General features: G+C 42.4%; 1 protein-coding gene across 1 annotated transcript in view; it reads left to right on the forward strand.

Moving 5' to 3' along the window:
* The window catches only part of LOC120528893 (zinc finger protein 665-like), a 53,921-nt gene that overhangs the window by 6,814 nt on the left and 26,833 nt on the right, over positions 1-20,274 (forward strand). Inside the window, exon 3 of the mRNA XM_039752970.1 lies at positions 1,033-2,249. Within this exon, the coding sequence (XP_039608904.1) occupies positions 1,033-2,249 (1,217 nt within the window). The remainder of the gene's footprint in view (positions 1-1,032; positions 2,250-20,274) is intronic.

The following is a 20,274-nucleotide window of genomic DNA, read 5'->3' on the forward strand; positions in this document are numbered from 1 at the left end:
AAGGGACGTTTCTTTTTTTTGCTGAGTATATATATATATATATATATATAGATATAGATATAGATATAGATATAGATATAGATATAGCTCAGGAATAAACTTGTGCAGCCATATAGAGAACATGTGTAATCCAAATGGACAATTTGACCAAAGCAGGCTGGAAAAAAGAGTCGGCAAGGAAAACCAAACTGGCCTGCCAGATTCCAGTTATGATTGTTCTGCTCACCCCCCAGTGTTTCTATGGTTACTCTACAAAGCACTGGACTGGCACCACAAGCAGCTGTGCCAACCACTGGGCCTTACCATAATAGAAGTGGTGTACTTTTTTTTTTTTTTAACTTTAAATTGTTTTTTTTTTTAAATTGTCTCAATTTTAACAAGTCACAAGAATGAAAAAGGAAACCCCAAATTGCTGCCGCTGTAGGTCAGCTGCCCACACAGTCCCTCTGTGGTTTCTCCATTATGGTGGAGGTGAATGTTAACAGGCCAAACAGGACACGGAGTCTATTGCTGAGGGCGACACATCCATTGCAGTGTCTTGTTAAAGATCAGGGGAATGGTATGTTGAAGAATAACTAGAAAATAACACTTAGTAAGATTAGTGTAGGTAAAGAGTTGAGGGGACAGAAGTGACCACTAGATATGGTGGGGCTAGAAATTACGTTTGGCTAAATGCACATGAAAGACACACTACATCTACTCCACTTGTCGGATCCTGTTCATTCATTTTCCTAACCTGGGGTCACAAACGGACATCAGCCGGAGAATGGATGCCAGTTCACTGCAGGGTAGACTGGCAAACACTTTCACACCAGACAGTGATTAACACAGCAAATGTATCTGGGGGGTACGAAAGGAAGATGGAGAGATTCAGTAGACACCAGGAGAAAATGCAAAGCCCATACACACAGTGGACAGACCAGGAATGGAACTGAGGGGTGAGGCAGCAGCAGCACCAACCATTGTGACAGAGAACTCTCTTATTATGATTTTTAGATATATTTGTTAACTATACTTTTTGTACTATTGTAGATTTTCAGAACTGCGACTTCTCTATGTCTTCATTTGCTCAGCCCTTTCTTCAGTGCAGTCTGCAACACAAACAGAACAAAGAGAAGACAAAGAAATCAACAAGAGGATCAGAGAAATTGACCCCTGTTTCTTTCCAGGGCAGTTCACTACCTTCTGACAAACTGACACAAACAGAATTGATCAAAACTGACCAACAACACGACTACAATACAGATAAAGAGGCTTCGCGTGCCAGTGGACAGTGTGAAAGAACTTTAAAAAACAAATTTGACTGCAAAGAGAAGTCGCTTCATATAATTCAGAAGCCGTATGCCTGCTCTGAATGTGGAAAACTGTTTCCACGCAGAAACAGTCTTCAAGCACATAAAAGAATTCACACTGGAGAAAAGCCCCACCGCTGTCCAGAGTGTGGCAAGCAATTCCCCCGCAACCGTGATCTCCAGCGGCACGCACGTGTTCATACTGGAGAGAAGCCATACAGCTGTGCCGAATGTGGGAAAAGATTTTCACAAAACAGCAACCTTCATAACCATTTAAAAATTCACACTGGAGACAAACCTTATTGCTGTTCTGAATGTGGTAAAGGATTCTCGATTTTAAGTCATTTACGTAGCCACTCGAGAATTCACAGTGGAGAGAAGTCTTACTGCTGTAGCGACTGTGGCAAGTGGTTCATGCAAGGCAGCAGCCTGCGGAGACACATCAGAATTCACACTGGGGAGAAACCTTACTGTTGTTCAGAATGTGGCAAACAATTTGCGGAAAGTAGTGCACTTCAGAGACACAGACGAATTCACACCGGAGAGAAGCCCTATGTCTGTTCTGAGTGTGGGAAAGGATTCACAGACAGTAGCAATCTTCGGCAGCATGCCCAAATTCATCCTGGGGAGAAGCCATATTGTTGTCCTGAATGTGGTAAACGTTTCACTGATAGCAGCGCTCTTCAGAGCCACACAAGGTTTCATACGGGAGAAAAGACAAATCGCTGTTCAGAATGCGGCAAACAATTTACTAAACGTGGCAATCTCCAAAGACATATGCGTGTACATACTGGAGAAAGACCGTGTTCTTGCTCTGAATGTGGCAAGCAATTTTTTGACAGCAGCACTCTTCGGCAGCATATAAGAATACATACAGGAGAGAAACCCTATTGCTGTTCTGAATGTGGCAAACGATTCTCATGCAGGAGCTCTCTTCGGAAACATAGACGACTTCATTAGAGCTTTAGAAAGACTTTGACAAGAATGGGCTGTTGAGCCCAACAAAGTGTGCCAATTCTATCTACTCAATTCCTCCAAAAGAACTTGAAGATGAGTTTTGAAGGTTCTGAAAGTGCTAACATCTACCACACTACATGGTAACTTATTACATGTGTCTATGGTTCTCTGTGAAGAAAAACTTTCTAATGTTTATGTGAAATTTACCCTTAACAAGTTTCCAAATGTGTCCCAGTGTTCTTGATGAACTTATTTTCAAGTCACCATCTTGATCCACTGGACTAATTCCCTTCTTAATTTGAAACACTTCAGTCATATACCCTCTTAATCTCCTTTTGTTTAAATCTATCTATCTATCTATCTATCTCGGTATCATATAGTGCCTTTCACATCTTCATATCAGCCTGTCTGTCTTGGACTTGGACTTGTACTCTACACATCATGCTGTATAACCTGACCTTCTGTTAGCCTGCTTAATGGCGTCTGAACACTGTCTGGCAGTTGATAGTGTAGAGTCCACTACGACTCCTAAATCCTTCTTATGAGGTGGATGTTTGATTTTCCGACCTCCCATTGTGTATTCAAACCTCACATTTTTACTTCCTATGTATAATACTTTACATTTACTGATACTAAATTTCATCTCCCACTATTCTTTCCAAATCTATATGCTGTCCGAGTCCCTCTGTAATGATTTAAGAGGTTCGAGATTATCTACTAATCCACCTATCTTGGTATCATCTGCAAACTTAACCAGACTGTTACTTAGATTCCTATCTAAATTATTTATATATATATATATATATATTAAAAACTAGCCATCTCTCGTGGCTCCGCCTGCATAGTAGTGAAACAGGGCAGTGAGGAGCGCCCTGCCCGGCTCCCTACTCTTGACATCATGCTTACCCCTCTCATCGGCCCGCAGCCTTTGTCTTGGATTAGCGTGAATATATCATTCCTGCAAGCGAACTATGATACTAAGTTAGATGACAGAAGTCGCAAAATCAACTGGAACTGGAATCAAATAAAAAAAAACAAAAACGATCTAAATCCATTAAGTAGTTCTCTCATTCGTTAGCTAACTGGGTGTAAGATAAGCCCCAAGGCTGGCTTGTGAGTGAGGAGGGCCCTGCCCCTTCCCCTTTGCCCACTGCGTCTCTCTCGGATTTGTGCAAATAAATTGGTACCGCAATTGAAATATGATACTTAATGCAATGAGAGAAGTCGCAAAATCAACTGAAATGGTTATAGAAAAAAATCTGATCTAAACCTGTTAAGTAGTGAAAAGCGGACAGATGGACAGACATTGGATTATATATATATATATATATATATATATACACACACTCACCTAAAGGATTATTAGGACCACCATACTAATACGGTGTTTGACCCCCTTTCGCCTTCACAACTGCCTTAATTCTACGTGGCATTGATTCAACAAGGTGCTGAAAGCATTCTTTAGAAATGTTGGCCCATATTGATAGGATAGCATCTTGCAGTTGATGGAGATTTGTGGGATGCACATCCAGGGCACGAAGCTCCCGTTCCACCACATCCCAAAGATGCTCTATTGGGTTGAGATCTGGTGACTGTGGGGGCCATTTTAGTACAGTGAACTCATTGTCATGTTCAAGAAACCAATTTGAAATGATTCGAGCTTTGTGACATGGTGCATTATCCTGCTGGAAGTAGCCATCAGAGGATGGTGGTCATGAAGGGATGGACATGGTCAGAAACAATTCTCAGGTAGCCCGTGGCATTTAAACGATGCCCAATTGGCACTAAGGGGCCTAAAGTGTGCCAAGAAAACATCCCCCACACCATTACACCACCACCACCAGCCTGCACAGTGGGAACAAGGCATGATGGATCCATGTTCTCATTCTGTTTACGCCAAACTCTGACTCTACCATTTGAATGTCTCAACAGAAATCGAGACTCATCAGACCAGGCAACATTTTTCCAGTCTTCAACTGTCCAATTTTGGTGAGCTCGTGCAAATTGTAGCCTCTTTTCCTATTCGTAGTGGAGATGAGTGGTACCCGGTGGGGTCTTCTGCTGTTGTAGCCCATCCGCCTCAAGGTTGTGGCTTCACAAATGCTTTGCTGCATACCTCGGTTGTAACGAGTGGTTATTTCAGTCAAAGTTGCTCTTCTATCAGCTTGAATCAGTCGGCCCATTCTCCTCTGACCTCTAGCATCAACAAGGCATTTTCGCCACAGGACTGCCGCATACTGGATGTTTTTCCCTTTTCACACCATTCTTTGTAAACCCTAGAAATGGTTGTGCGTGAAAATCCCAGTAACTGAGCAGATTGTGAAATACTCAGACCGGCCCGTCTGGCGCCAACAACCATGCCACGCTCAGAATTGCTTAAATCACCTTTCTTTGCCATTCTGACATTCAGTTTGGAGTTCAGGAGATTGTCTTGACCAGGACCACACCCCTAAATGCATTGAAGCAACTGCCATGTGATTGGTTGATTAGATAATGGCATTAATGAGAAATTGAACAGGTGTTCCTAATAATCCTTTAGGTGAGTGTGTATACACACACACACACACATATATATATATATATATATATATATATATTATATATATATGTATATACAGGGCTAAGTCAGTGTGATTGCGGGGGTATTTATTATGAACATGTTCTTCTTAAGTTTGCATGTGCTAGATTTATGTCCAAGTGTCTGTTGATTTATATTTATAGAAAGATAGATAGATAGATATATGGCATTCGTAGTCTGAATCATAATCTGATTGTATAGGTGGTTACCTACCAGGTAACACTTGTGGTTGGTCTGCAAATCGGCTAACATCCGCCACGGTGCCCTCTTTCAGTTGTGAGAAGCAGACCATAGAACGTTGCAAACATTAACCCTAATTCTGGGATCATCAGGCATACACACTCACTGCACCCCCTCTCAGGAATCAAACCTTGGACGTCAGTGCTACAGGCGAAGACTCTTGCGTTGCACCACGATGTGTGGTTCATTTATTTCACAGCATGTAGGGAAAAACACGTGTCGCATACTCTTTGCAGTATTTGACAGTAAAACTTGCTAAATTTGCAGATAAAAATGGGTTTCAGCGCAGAAGACCGAATTTTCATTAAGGGTTACAGCATCCGTCGACTGATAAAAGAGTTCCCACAGAAAGGTTGGAACAAAAACGGCCTCGATGTGCTGCTATGAAAGATTCGCACTTCAAACAACTTCTTTAATAAATCATAAAACACTTACTAAAATTACTGTTCCACATCTTGTTGATAATTTGGAATGAAAAGGTAATCTCATTTTATTTATGTCAAAACACGAAGACTTAAGTTCAATAAGCTAGTGCAGTGATGTTGTTTGTTTGATGTGAGTAATTAATACAACTGTTGTTGGAAAACATATTACATACACTTTGTATCAAACATTAAGTCAATCAGCCGACTATTGTTGAAGATGTGATGAAAAACATTTTGGTGTGTTTTTTTTCCATTCACTGTGTGTATATATATATATATATATATATATATATATATATATATATATATATATATATATATATATATATAAGAGAGAGAGAGAGATAGCAGCAGCCGTAGCACTAACTACTGCTGGACACCACTCTTAGCATCACCCAATTTTGCTTTGGCTCCAACACCATCTGCATCCTGTATTTTAGCTAATTCTGCACCCATCTACACACCAAACTCTTTAGAACAGGGGTGCCCAATACGTCGGTCACGATCGACCGGTAGATCGGAAAGAAAGTGCAGGTAGATTGCGTTGCATTCAAAAAAAAAAAAAATTTTAAATGTTAGTCTATCATACTGTATATCCTCCCTATGGCATCTGCCACTTGATTGACATACAGGGCAGCCAGTCTGAGATCTCTTTTCTGCCAACACACTGGTCATCCTGCACGCACGATCAAACGCGTGAGCTATCAAAACTCCGGCTATCTATGTGATGTAGTCAGCCTTTCAATTTATATCGACTAAAGAAGGGATTTAAAAAAATGAGTTGGTTATGGGCTGAATGTGGAATTGGAAGAGGATTTTTTTCTCTCACAATTGAAGTGTGTTTGTCTGATCTGTCAATCTATCATTGCTATTCCAAAGAAGGAAAATGTGGAAAGGCACTCTCGAACTGTTCATTAAAACTACGAAACTGACTTCCTTCCGAAAAGCGATCTGAGAAAGAGAAAAGAGAGGGAACTAAAATTGCAGTTAATCGGACAGCCGTCATTTTTCACTCGGCTGAATTCAAAAGCAAGGACAGACACACCGAAGCATCGTTCCAGATGAGTCACTCGATCATTAAACATAAGAAGTCCTTCCAAAATGGAGAGATGATAAAAGATGCCTTCATTGAGACAGGTGGCTATAGGGAGAAATTCCTGTTGAGATTTCGAGACCCCTGGCCGGAGAAAAATGAGTTTCTCTTTGTCATTAAATATGCTGAATACAAGCAACTTAATAACGATCAATGGCCGCTAGACTTGGCTTTTTTTTTTTTTCCAATCTGACCAACATGTTGAATGAGCTTAATTTACAGCTGCAAGGAAAAGAGAAAACCAATATGGTCGATATGATTAGCTCAGTTAATGCTTTCAAACGGAAAATGCAACAACTGTCCTCAAAGATGCAGCGCCTTGATTTGGGGAACATCCAAAACCTCGCGTCAGAGCTGGAGACGCAATGGAAGGCGTGTGCGCAACTTGACAGCATCCGCTGCACAGAGCAGACTGAAAATTGTCTGTCAGACTTTATCTAATGGAAAAAAACTAACGAGTCGAGTGTTGCCCAATGTAGCGGAGTAAGAGTAGCATTTCTTCTTCACAAATGTGCTCAAGTAAAAGTAAAAAGTATGGTGCAGTAAAACTACTCTTAGAAGTACAATTTTTTTAAAAAGTTACTCAAGTAAATGTAACTCGTTACTACCCGCCTCTGATACTCAGTATATAGCGTTTTTAATGTATAGGTAGATCATTTTGACCTGGTCGTTTTAAAAAAAGCTCACAAGCCAAAAAAGTGTGGGCACCCCTTCTCTAGAACAATAGAATTTAGAGAGAAGCCCTATTGCTGTTCTGAATGTTGCAAACGATTTTCTAAACATGGCTCTCTCAGCAGCACCCACAAATTCCCACAGGAGATAAACCATATTGCTGCTCTGAATGTGGCAAACGATTTTACAAAGAAGCAACCTTAACTACCGCTCAAATGTTCACACTCTGATTTAGCTGTTGGGTGCCAGACAGCTGAAGTCAGCCGGTCTCTTTAAAAGAAACTTCCGCCATTTCTTGTCTCCTAACCAAATACCATCACTCTGTGTAAACTGGACGAGGGAAGGGGGCATCATTAGGAACAATTTTGGGCGCTACAGCTAATTTCTTGCTATACATTTACGTGATTAACAGTTCTGGTAGTCCAACGGAAATGTCCTGTCTGTACTGTGGCTGTTTGCACATAAAACTCATTTGGAGAAACTCGCCCTCGGTGAATCCTCATTGGTGGTGTCAACGTTGGGAAAAGATTCTTACAAAAAAGTACACTTCAGCAACACATGAGAGTTCAGACTGGATAGAAATTGGGCTCAGGACAGCTCTGTGGTCAACAATGATGCAAAGGAGGATTTTGAGAGGTTCCATTGAATTTTTGAACTACCCCGTGTGTACTTGTCGTATTGTTAGTAAAGTTTGTGTTTGCATTTTACCTGCGAACTTGTTACCGTGGTCTGTGTCTGCACCCAGTGAAAAGCTGGAGGCCTAAATAAAGAACATTGAACTGAAAACCTTCACGTCGTCCCTACTGAGGTAAGGATTCCCAGACGGCAGTGGTCTTCGTAGCCACATACTGGTTTGGGTGTCACGGGATGCTTCATGGTGACGGTTTCTTTTTCACTTGGCCTCTACCAGAATCCTCTCCCCACCCTTTGCTACTGGCAAAGCTTTCCACATGCAGTACCTTGCACGTCAAGACATTGTCTTCTTCAGGACGCAGAAAACCATTTGGCTGCCATAATTTCTTCAGTGGGGGCTTAGCGCTCTCGTACGAATGTTCCTACTGGTGAGAACTTCTGCCTTCTGATGGAGCACAATTGTGGACACAAACTTCAGCAAACTTACGAGGGACTTTCAAGAAATTTCCGCACTTTTGTACAGTCGACCCTTGACATACGACCGGCCTGACATACGAACAACTTGATTTACGACCAAAGTCGTATCCGCTTGTGCGATTGTAAACAAACAGCCGAGAGCGTTCGTAAGCATCAGGCGGAGCCCAGATACGTGTGTTTGTGGACTTAATTTCGGTCAATGCAATGATTTATCTATATATATAATTCACTAAGACCATGGCAAGCTAAGGAAGGAAGAGAAGGTAACGAAGGTAAAGAAAGCGATTGTTAAGGGATGTTAGCTAGCGGGCTGGCGCGGCACATGATGATGTCATCAGGCTGAGTCAGCCCCGGCTTGCGTTGGAGTGTATTATTACAGCAGTTCACAACACGACCAGCTTTGAACTGAGTGCTCGACTACTGTCATTATTAACTTGAGAAACAGCGATCTCAATCGAAACGAAGAAGGAAATTGTGCAGAAATGAGAGTGGCGTTCGTGACCGATCTCGCTAATATGTACAGCATGTCGAAATCCACCATCTCGACAATTTTACAAAGAAAAGATTTGCAGAAGGAGGCTCCTTCTAAACAATAACCACCTTCCGTTTCATTCTTGTGGTGTTATGGGTCCACAGCTCATTTAAATAAATGATCACCGCACTCGCGGTTTCGTGAGGGGGCGTAGTGGTTGTAGCAAGCCGTCCACATCCGTGATTCTTCCCTTGGCTGATGTGCTGCAGCTGCTATGGCCCCTCGCTGTATAAAAGAAGCGCGAGTCAGTTGAGAAGGGAGGATCTGAAAGAACGAAAGGAAAGAGAGGACGGAGGTTACATGGGAGCGAGAGAGGAAGCAGGTCGGTGCAAGAGAGAGAGACACGCGGTGCGTGTGCGTGGACGAGCGATCGAGCGCTCGTGGGCAGCTGCGAGGGCCTGGGTGGTAGGCCTACATCCAGGGTTGTAGTTGATGTCGCTCCCGCTGAGCGAGCAGGTAGCGGGAGTGACCAGGGGAAGGCGACTGGCTGCAGAAGACCGGAAAGGCAGCGGGAGTCGGGAAGCTTGGAGGTGGAGTCCCCAACGTGAGCGACCTGGCCGTTGGTGGAAAGCAAGTCTCGGGACTGAGATGAGTGCCAGACCGAAGCTAGAGATTGGGAGGTCTCCAGTCTCATGTGTGTGTGTGTGTGTGTGTGTGTGTGTGTGTGTTTGTTGAAGAGGGAAGCTGCAGAGAGTGTCTCGCCTGCTGCTAAACCCAAGCGGGATAAGCAGGTGAGACGCTAGCACAGAAGAAGCACCGGGCTTGCTTCCTAAGGAACATTTTAACCTCTGGTTTTAAAGGATTGTTTTTTTTTTCTATTTATTGATTTTAACCTCCACGTTTTCTTTTAATGGATTATTTATTTGATGACTTTTTGAATCACTGCACTTTATGGACACTTTGTTTTTGTTGGATTTTTAATAAAAGCACTTTGCACATCTTTACCATCCCCTTGCTCAAATGTTGTCTCACTGTCTAGCTCACCCCGGTTATATCTATCGACGGTGTTGGGTTCAAGGGCTTCCAAACAGTAATGGGAGCGTGGAGCCAAACCCGCATCGTCACAATTCTCCTCATCCTCCCTTCCTGCAGCCCAAAGATGTCAAATTAAATGGTGAGTACAGTATGAAATTGTTGTTTAAGGTAGGCTAGGCACTTTTTATAACTTTTTGGTTAGTACATTAGAAAAATTATTAGTGTTTTGGTAAATTATGCACATTATACAACTCTTTTTTATTATGAAAAGGTTAAGTAAGTGTTGCTGTGGGAGGTTCGGAGCGCATTCTGGGTACTTCCATTATTTCTTATGGGAAAAATAGTCTCGAGTTACAACCAACTTGAGTTACAACCAGCCCTCGCGAACAAATTGAGTTCATAAGTCAAGGGTCCACTGCATTTTTATTGGAAACGGTGAAGGTGGGAGGAGTAATAATTGGGCATTAAAAAGTTGGTATGACGCTGGGGAAAATTGCATCACAAAGCAAGGTGACAATGTAGAAAAGTGATGTCATTTGTTTTTGAAATTCTTAATAGAGTTAAAAAAAAAAAAAAGTGCAGAAACTTTTTGAACATCCCTCATTGAATTTAAATGTAGGATGAACAGGCAAACATTTCCAGGGAGGTTCATTTTCTGCAGTCTCGCGTCCCCTTGTTGCCATGACTCAGAAATGCACGCTCTCGTACTGAGTCATGGAAAATGAAAACGATTGAGCAGAAAGACAGAGCACGCCTAGACAACATTTAGATTGTAGGCCTTGGAGAGGATGAGGAGGGTGATCATCTCAACTTGTTCCTATCCAGGATTGTTTTGACCCTTTTCTGATTTGGCTCCTGAAATAATGAGAGGACACACGGGGAACACTCTGGCCATGCTGACACAAACACTCACCTCGGTCTATCGACTTATGGGTCAGCGGCACGTTCTGAAATGAGAAGTTCAGGCTACTTCGTTTTTAGGTTCACGTCTTGGGTTTTTCCTGAGTTTAGCCCTGTTACAATACGGTGGAAATGTCTGATGGTCCCTAAACCTCACCCTAAGCCTAACCCCAATGTTATTTCATTTCATCTGTACCTGGCAAGGCAGAAGTTAAGCCCCCGGTTCAGCACACTCCACGTTTGACTGTCATAGCGAGAAATGTATCACCAATGGCACCTTCCTGTATTGATGCTCACCACTTTGCTCTCCTGCTTTTCATGTCGAAGGATACATTTCGTATTTTTCAAGCTAAAGTTATTTCTTCACAATCATGGTGTATATACAGTGGTGTGAAAAACTATTTGCCCCCTTCCTGATTTCTTATTCTTTTGCATGTTTGTCACACAGACTGTTTCTGATCATCAAACACATTTAACCATTAGTCAAATATAACACAAGTAAACACAAAATGCAGTTTTTAAATGATGGTTTTTATTATTTAACAAACCTACATGGCCCTGTGTGAAAAAGTAATTGCCCCCTTGTTAAAAAATAACCTAACTGTGGTGTATCACACCTGAGTTCAATTTCCGTAGCCACCCCAGACCTGATTACTGCCACTCCTGTTTCAATCAAGAAATCACTTCAATAGGAGCTGCCTGACACAGAGAAGTAGACCAAAAGCACCTCAAAAGTTAGACATCATGCCAAGATCCAAAGAAATTCAGGAACAAATGAGAACAGAAGTAATTGAGATCTATCAGTCTGGTAAAGGTTATAAAGCCATTTCTAAAGCTTTGGGACTCCAGTGAACCACAGTGAGAGCCATTATCCACAAATGGCAAAAACATGGAACAGTGGTGAACCTTCCCAAGAGTGGCCGGCCGACCAAAATTACCCCAAGAGCGCAGAGGCGACTCATCCGAGAGGTCACAAAAGACCCCAGGACAACGTCTAAAGAACTGCAGGCCTCACTTGCCTCAATTAAGGTCAGTGTTCACGACTCCACCATAAGAAAGAGACTGGCCGCAAAAATGGCCTGCATGGCAGATTTCCAAGACGCAAACCACTGTTAAGCAAAAGAACATTAGGGCTCGTCTCAATTTTGCTAAGAAACATCTCAATGATTGCCAAGACTTTTGGGAAAATACCTTGTGGACTGATGAGACTAAAGTTGAACTTTTTGGAAGGCAAATGTCCCGTTACATCTGGCGTAAAAGGAACACAGCATTTCAGAAAAAGAACATCATACCAACAGTAAAATATGGTGGTGGTAGTGTGATGGTCTGGGGTTGTTTTGCTGCTTCAGGACCTGGAAGGCTTGCTGTGATAGATGGAACCATGAATTCTACTGTCTACCAAAAAATCCTGAAGGAGAATGTCCGGCCATCTGTTCGTCAACTCAAGCTGAAGCGATCTTGGGTGCTGCAACAGGACAATGACCCAAAACACACCAGCAAATCCACCTCTGAATGGCTGAAGAAAAACAAAATGAAGACTTTGAAGTGGCCTAGTCAAAGTCCTGACCTGAATCCAATTGAGATGCTATGGCCTGACCTTAAAAAGGCGCTTCATGCTAGAAAACCTTCAAATAAAGCTGAATTACAACAATTCTGCAAAGATGAGTGGGCCAAAATTCCTCCAGAGCTGTAAAGACTCATTGCAAGTTATCGCAAACGCTTGATTGCAGTTATTGCTGCTAAGGGTGGCCCAACCAGTTATTAGGTTCAGGGGGCAATTACTTTTTCACACAGGGCCATGTAGGTTTGGATTTTTTTCTCCCTAAATAATACAAACCATCATTTAAAACTGCATTTTTTGTTTACTTGTGTTATATTTGACTAATGGTTAAATGTGTTTGATGATCAGAAACATTTTGTGTGACAAACATGCAAAAGAATAAGAAATCAGGAAGGGGGCAAATAGTTTTTCACACCACTGTATCTTTGAAACTGAATTCTAAAATGAATCATATTTTCTAAATAATAACAAAAAATCAATAGCTTGCTCTTGCAGTTTTTAATGGAGTTCAAGGGTCTACAGGTAAATGAAAAAGCCTTACAACTTAACAAATGTGTCCATTTTACAAGTGAAAAATGTTAGTAAGTATTGATCCAAGTCTTGGAATTACACGCTATAATGGATGGCAGGCTGGGACTGGCATCCCACCCAGAAGGGACGCCCAGGTGGCAAGTAGACATGAGAAGAGGCAAGTGGTTCCCTGGGCGATATAATGCCATCTGAAGAGTGGGTACACTGGCGATTAGACATTACCCCGCCTAGAAGCCAGCTTGAAGGAAGAACGGGGGGGAGCTCAATTGGTCAAGCTACATGCTCCCTCAAACTGCTAGGTGGAATCAGGTAAACCAATGGACACCCACGGGGCTTACTTGGAGTTGTAGTGCTGTAGAGCAGCAATGTTGGTGTCCCAGGGGGTTCTGCTTTTTGGGAAACAGAAAGAGAGAGAAGAGCAATTAAGTCTGTGTATTAGCTACAATCATTTGTCATGATTGAGCTGTTTGGATTAAAAGTCCATTTAATTGTACCCCTGTGGTAGTGGGTCTTATGTATGTGGGGTTTAGGAGCTCGGTGGTGCCCTCTACTGTAATCAGTGCAGGATCCTGGATATTTGGAGTCAACTTGTTGGATGCAAGGCAGGAACAATCGGTGGACAGGATGCACACACACACACACACACACACACAGACCTATTTTGCAACAACGACCTGCATGTGTTTGGACTGTGGGAAGAAATTGGAGCCCCTGGGGAGAACATGCAAACTCCAAGCAAAAACAATGCTAGGTCTATTTCACTACAAGACAGCAGTGCTACAACTGCACCACCTTGATGGCCGCTACTCTTATTATTATTACTAATTGTGCACAATATTATGAACAGATTAATGGATGGAGGATATTGAAGATAGCATTCATTTGTTCATATACTTTTCTCCACTATAGGTACAATAATAATAATACATACATACATAGAGGCACAGTGGTAGCCTCATAGCCGTACTCACCACGGAGTTTGCATGTTCTCCCTGTGTCTGCATGGGTTTCCTTCAACGTGCTCCACAGGTTAGGTGAGCTGATGACATAAAAGTTGGCCCAAGTGTGTGTTTCATCTACAACAGACTGGGGCCCTCCCCAGGGTTTGTTCCTGCCTTGTGCCCCTATACTTGCTAGTTGCAATAGACTCCAGCATGCCCCCCCCAAGAACCTCTGGATTAAGTGGCTTTGAAAATGACATGACACAAATCAGAAATCCATCCATCTTCTTTACCACTTAATCCAGGGTAGGGTTAATGGGGCAGCTGGTGCCTATCCCAGCAATCAATGAGTGTAAGGTAAGAACAACACCTAGACAGGGTGCCAGCCCATCAGAGGGTGACCACGTGCACACACACACACACACAACTAGAGCCCATTTGGCAATGCCAGAGTGAACTGAAGTACGTTTAGATGTGTGCAGAGTGCTTGCTCAAGGCTGCCATTCCTGCCTCACATCATAGGTTCAACATGGAGCTTTCAGTTCACATTCTCCTTATGTACTTGTGGCATGATTGGAGTCAAACTCATAAATATTGTGCTCAGCTCTTTTATCATAATATCCACAGCAATCCATGATGCATAAAAAAATCAATAATGGATTTGAGGCGCATCAATTTATTCTTTCGCACACCATGCCATTTGTTGCTTTTTTTTTTTTGATTGTGCATGCGCAAGACACGCCTTGGAAAAGGTGGCTAACCTTTTCAAATATCTAAACTTTTTTTAATTAAAAATACAATGCAGTGTAATATAATCGGTGCAGATACTGTGTTATGTGTACAATGAAAATTCCGATGTGGTCTTTTAACTACACACAGCATTAATCTTGCTACGTAGACTTTGTAAAGTAACAACACTGAATGTAATGGCGGGCCGCTGCGGTGTCATAACTCCTCTCATGAAAATCGCTTCAAGAAGACAAAGGAGTAAAAAAATAAATTATATATATCTTGAGAAAATAAAACAAAGAATATGTAATCAAGGGTATTTTTTGCTGTTGTTGTCACAAGCGCAAGCACACTTAATCAAAATCTTTCCTACTTTAAATATGAACGAATTTGGTACATTGTAATACTTTTATTTTTTAGATGTTATAAAATATGCGTAACCTTAGAGTGCAATTTCATGTGGAAACTAATGTATATCATGACTGGGCAGAAATGACTTCGAACTGAAAAACACGAAAGGTTTCTTTTTAACCCATACCATGCTCATTTGTTCTTGATTGTTTTATTTTATTTGTAGTCCATGTGCTGTTTTGTAGTTCATCCGGACGTTATTTTCCGGGCCGTTCTACAGTTCTTGTTTTTATATTTACCGACATTGCCTTTATCTATTTCTTTTTCGTTGCCATTACAAACAATAGAGTACTTACTGACTGTCATCCCTACTCAAGCGAAGTGACGAGGGATTGTGGCTCCCGCATTTCCACAGTATCGCCTTGAACCGCTAGTGCGGTTTCATATCCGTCTCCTTTGTGCCGTGTTCGTTTACTTTTGTCAACAAAAGACTCAATGTCCCATAAGTCTTGGCTGTGTATCAGTTTTAAATTCAGAGCAGCCGGATTGGGTAGAAGGTGGGGCCAACGGTTCCCGCCCATCCTATGACTGTTATACTTTGTACGCTGTTTACGTGATTGACAGGGGATTTACGGTGGTTGATTGGTCGCTTGCCGCTTGGGGTGGGGCATAGAATTTGGGGAGACATATTACGTTTTGCCGGAGGATCTGTGGGTGGGATCCAAAGTTCGGAAATATTTAAAGTACTAAATTCAATGATATAGTGAATTTGTGAACCGTTGGGCAGTTTTTTTCTCTCTCTCTTCGCTTGAATTTATTCTGTTATTCATATCGTGATCGTAGTCAATCTTTTTGAGCATCAAAGCCACAAGCTCTGCCCCTGGTTGCCTTTCTCCACCCGCATCGTATAGATCTAACCCTGAATTCCGCTTTGTTGCTTTCCTTTTTAACATTAACATAACATATATATATACTTTTCATATTTGTTTTCCTAGTTTAGGAACTCATTTGTTATATAAGTTCGAATTGATCGTATTCAATTGTTAATGTTTTTAAATACAATAAGTACATCCATAAACAAAAAGATCTAGCCCTAATTCAGGGATCACATTTGCTGAACACTGATGTTCACCGCTGTCCAAACAAAATACTAGCGTTTCGCAGTTTCTTTGTCAGCTTCCTCTAAAAATGGTCTACTCACTCCTTTCCGGAAGTCATTTTTGCAGATCAGCGTCGTCGAAGTACGTTATGACGAAATTAGCCGATTCTATTATGTCTTAGCTGAAATGGGGAGCAGTAAAATGTCGATTGATCTAGCCAGTCGACTTCTTAAATTCGGGGGTTGTGAGTTGTTAGTAGGAATTGACGCCGATGCAGTAAGTAATCCACTTCTAGAGGAAAGAAAAAAAAACGAGGCATTTCTCATACAATTCTTCCTCCGTACAGTAGGTGGCAGTGGTTAGCTAAATGGTAATACTGTTCCAACAACGTCGATGACTTATTTTACTTCCGACTGTCGTACGAGCTGTTTGTCTGCAGATCTAGAACAAACGCGAGGAGGAGAAGAACAGAGATAGAGAGAAAAGAAAGAAAGACGGCAACAAGGGCGAGAATCGGTGAGTGTCGAGGGAATCGGGCAGAGATGGGAATACTGGATGAAAACAGAGAAGGGAGCGGGTTGCGCGCGGGCGTCAGGCTCTTCCGCGCTTTGGCCGCTCGATATTGTCGGACAATCGGGGCATCCGAGTCGGAAATTCAACGTGAACGATCTCCAACTCGGGACAGTTCGTAGAAAACAAAGCTTCCTGAATCTTTCGAGGTGGTACGTGACGCAGACCTTTCACTTTCATTCGAAACCTAGTCAAAATAAAAATAATAAAAAAAATCGTCAGCGGTAAATACGTGTCCACATAAGTTCGTTTCGTTTAGCCCACTACGCCTCCGGGTCGTCGGCTGTACGGTGACATACATGGTAAACGCATAGTTCGTTAGTGAATCGGCCCGGAGCCGGCGTACACGTCACACACTCGACTCAGCACGTAATCGATGCGCATGCGTCCCATAAGCGAGCGTCACGCTGCCACACGGCGCAGGCACGTTCTTCCTTTCTCTCCCTCTCTCTTTCTTTTTCTTTTTATTAGCATGCTGTTTTAGTTGTTTATTTAGCCCACATGCTATTCTAGCCGTCTAGACGTTGTTTAAAATCGTGACTTGCTTCCTACGTCAAGATTGTATTCTCAACGACAATCATTCTGTAATATATACGTACTCTTTCAAACTGCAAATGTCCGCGGTAACCGTTTTTATGATCTGCTGGAACAGATCTAGGATTTGTAGTCTATACTTCTCATTAAACAACTCGCCTTCAGCATGGGAAAGATACTATATAAAATAAAATATGTTTATTATTATTTAAGTTTGCACAGTGGGTATGTTTTTGGGATTACATAATTTAAACTACTGATGCAGTACATCATTTTTACAATATCTTAATAGCTGCTATAGGATAGTGCGCGTTGCTGCTTGCTTTTCTCATATGAATTGCTCAGAACAGCCCTGATTTCTTTTCTCAATAATGGCCTGAAACGAGAGAGACCTTTTTGTACAAATACAATCTTAATCATATATATTTTTAACTTAAGAATGTACTTAAGACTTTATAAATTGGCTCAAGCTTTCAGAGCCCTAGACTGTAACTGGTGACTCTGTTTTTACAATGTTTTTTTCACATAAAATCAAGAAATTCCTCACGATCTTTCCCGTGAATGTGGATCACCAGCACATACCGACTTCCCCTCGTTTGTGCCACTCTAAACATACTGCTCTAAATAATAACAGACCAAAATGACCATAACCCCCTGCCCCCCGAGCCTTTCCAACAAGCCCTTCCACCCAACGTCTTCACATGTTGGACAAAATTTGAATGCCCAGTTTTTCTTGTGCTAATATGCAGAAGGGTCACAACCGTATATTTGACTTTCTATGGCAACCTGACCCACTTTTTTTTTTTTTATGTCTTAACACAAATCACCAGTTTCTAAAGTTGATGAAAGATTAGATGCTGCATGGAGTTCAAGGTCTCGTACGTTTATGGGGTTTCTCAAAATGGGGTCGTCTTCTCTAAACGCAATGCCGGCTTTGCCTTGCTAAAACAAAGCCTTCACCAGCCTTGGCACGGTGGTCTGCCTCATGCCATGCTTTGGAAACCACAGACTTGCTATGTAAGTCTGCTTAACAAAGCTGACCAACTACACCGGCCACTTTAGTAGGTACACCTTGCTAGTACCGGGTTGGACCCCCTTTTGACTTCAGAACTGCCATAATTCTTCATGGCATCGATTCAACACGGTGCTGGAAACATTCCTCAGGGATTATTATTATTACTATTAATCCGTATTATTATTATTATGTCTGCGGTGGGCTGGCCCCCTCCCTGGGGTTTGTTTCCTGCCTTATGCCCTATTTTGGCTGGGATTGGTTCCAGCAGATCCCCGTGATCCTGTAGTTAGGATATAGCGGGGTTGGATGATGGATGGTTTATTATGATGTCCTTATTGATATGATCGCATCACGCAGTAGCTGCAGATTGGTCGACTGCACGTCCATGATGCAGATCTCCCGTTCCATCACATCCCAAAGGTGCTCTATTAGATTGAGTCCAGTGAACTCTTCTCCATGTTCAAAAAACCTGGCTGAGATGATCTGAGCTTTTTTTGTTTGTACGGTGTGTGCTATCCTGCTGGAAGGAGCCATCGGAAGATGTGCACAGTGGTCATAAAGGGATGGAAATGGTTAGCAACAATACTCAGGTAGGCTGTGGCATTTAAACGATGCTCAGTTGGTACAAAGGGGCCCAAAGTGTGCCAAGAAAAATCCCCCACACCATCACACCACCACCACCAGCAGCCTGAACTGTTAATACAAGGCAGGATGGATCCATGCTTTCCTGTTGTTGATGTCAAATTCTCATTCTACATGTCTCGGCCGAAATTAAGACTCCTCAGACCAGCAACTCTTCTCTTCAGAACTGTTGTAATTCTTTGTGGCATCGATTCAACACAGTGCTGGAAATATTCATTATTATTATTACTATTATTATGAATCCTTATTATTATCATTATGTCCTTATTCACATGATAGCATCACACAGTTGCTGCAGGTTTGTCAGCTGCACATCTATGATGCGAATCTCCCGTTCCACCACATCTCAAAGGTGCTCTACTGGTGACTGCGGAGGCCATTGGAGTCCAGTGAACTCCTTGTCATGTTCAAGAAACCAGTCTGAGATGTTCTGTGCTTTGCGATATGGCGTGTTATCCTGCTGGAAGGAGCCATCAGAAGATGTGCGCACTCCGGTCATAAAGGGATGGACGTGGTCAGCGACAACACTCGGGTAGGCTGTGGCATTTAAATGATGCTCAGTTGGTACTAAGGAACCCAAAGTGTGCCAAGAAAGTATCCCTTACACCATTACTCCACCAGCAGCAGCCTGAACCATTGAGACAAAGCAGGATGGATCTCTGCTTTCATGTTGTTGACCCGACCATCGAAACTCGACTCTTCAGACCAGGTGACTTTTTTTTTCCATTCTTCTATTGTCCAATTTTGCTGAGCCCATGTGAATTTGTAGCCTCAGTTGCCCATTCTTAGCTGACAGGAGTGGCACCCGGTGGGGGTCTCCTGTTGCTGTAGCCCGCCTGCTTCAAGGTGTAACATGTTGTGTGTTCAGAGCTGCTCTTCTGAAGACCTCGCTTGTAACGAGTGATTTGTTGAGTTGCTGTTACCTTTCTGTCAGCTCGGACCACTCTGGCCGTTCTCCTGTGACGTCAACAAGGCATTTTCGCCCAGAGATCTGTCGCTCGCTCGATATTTTCACCTTTTCAGACCATTCTCTGTAAACCTGACAGATGGTGGTGGGTGAAAAGCCCACTAGCTCAGCAGTTTTTGAAATACTTTTACAGTCGAGCATTTGCTTGTTTTGCTAAGAACAAGATGCATTTCCGTTTTCTGTTTAAGTCAGTTACAGTAACTAATCTAAGCATTTGGCAGCTAGATGATAAATCCTTTACTAAAAATTACTCATCTTCTCTCTTTTACCCAAAACTGCTTATGATGTAGTTTTGGTGTGCTTTAGAGAGAAACTGTCGGCAACCACACCACGTTCAAAGTCACTTCAGTCCCCTTTCCTATTCTGACTCTCAGTTTGAACTTCAGCAGTCCAACTGTGGGCCGAAATGCATTGAGTTGCTGCCACGCGATTGGCCGATTAGATATTTGCATCAGCAGGTGGTCTCAACAATGTTTACAGGCCGAAATGCATCGAGTTGCTGCCATGCGATTGGCCGATTAGATATTTGCTTCAACAGATTGTCGACGATGTTTACAGG

This window comes from Polypterus senegalus, chromosome 4 (genome assembly GCF_016835505.1).
Source record: "Polypterus senegalus isolate Bchr_013 chromosome 4, ASM1683550v1, whole genome shotgun sequence".
In the NCBI taxonomy this organism is placed as follows: Eukaryota; Metazoa; Chordata; class Cladistia; order Polypteriformes; family Polypteridae; genus Polypterus; species Polypterus senegalus.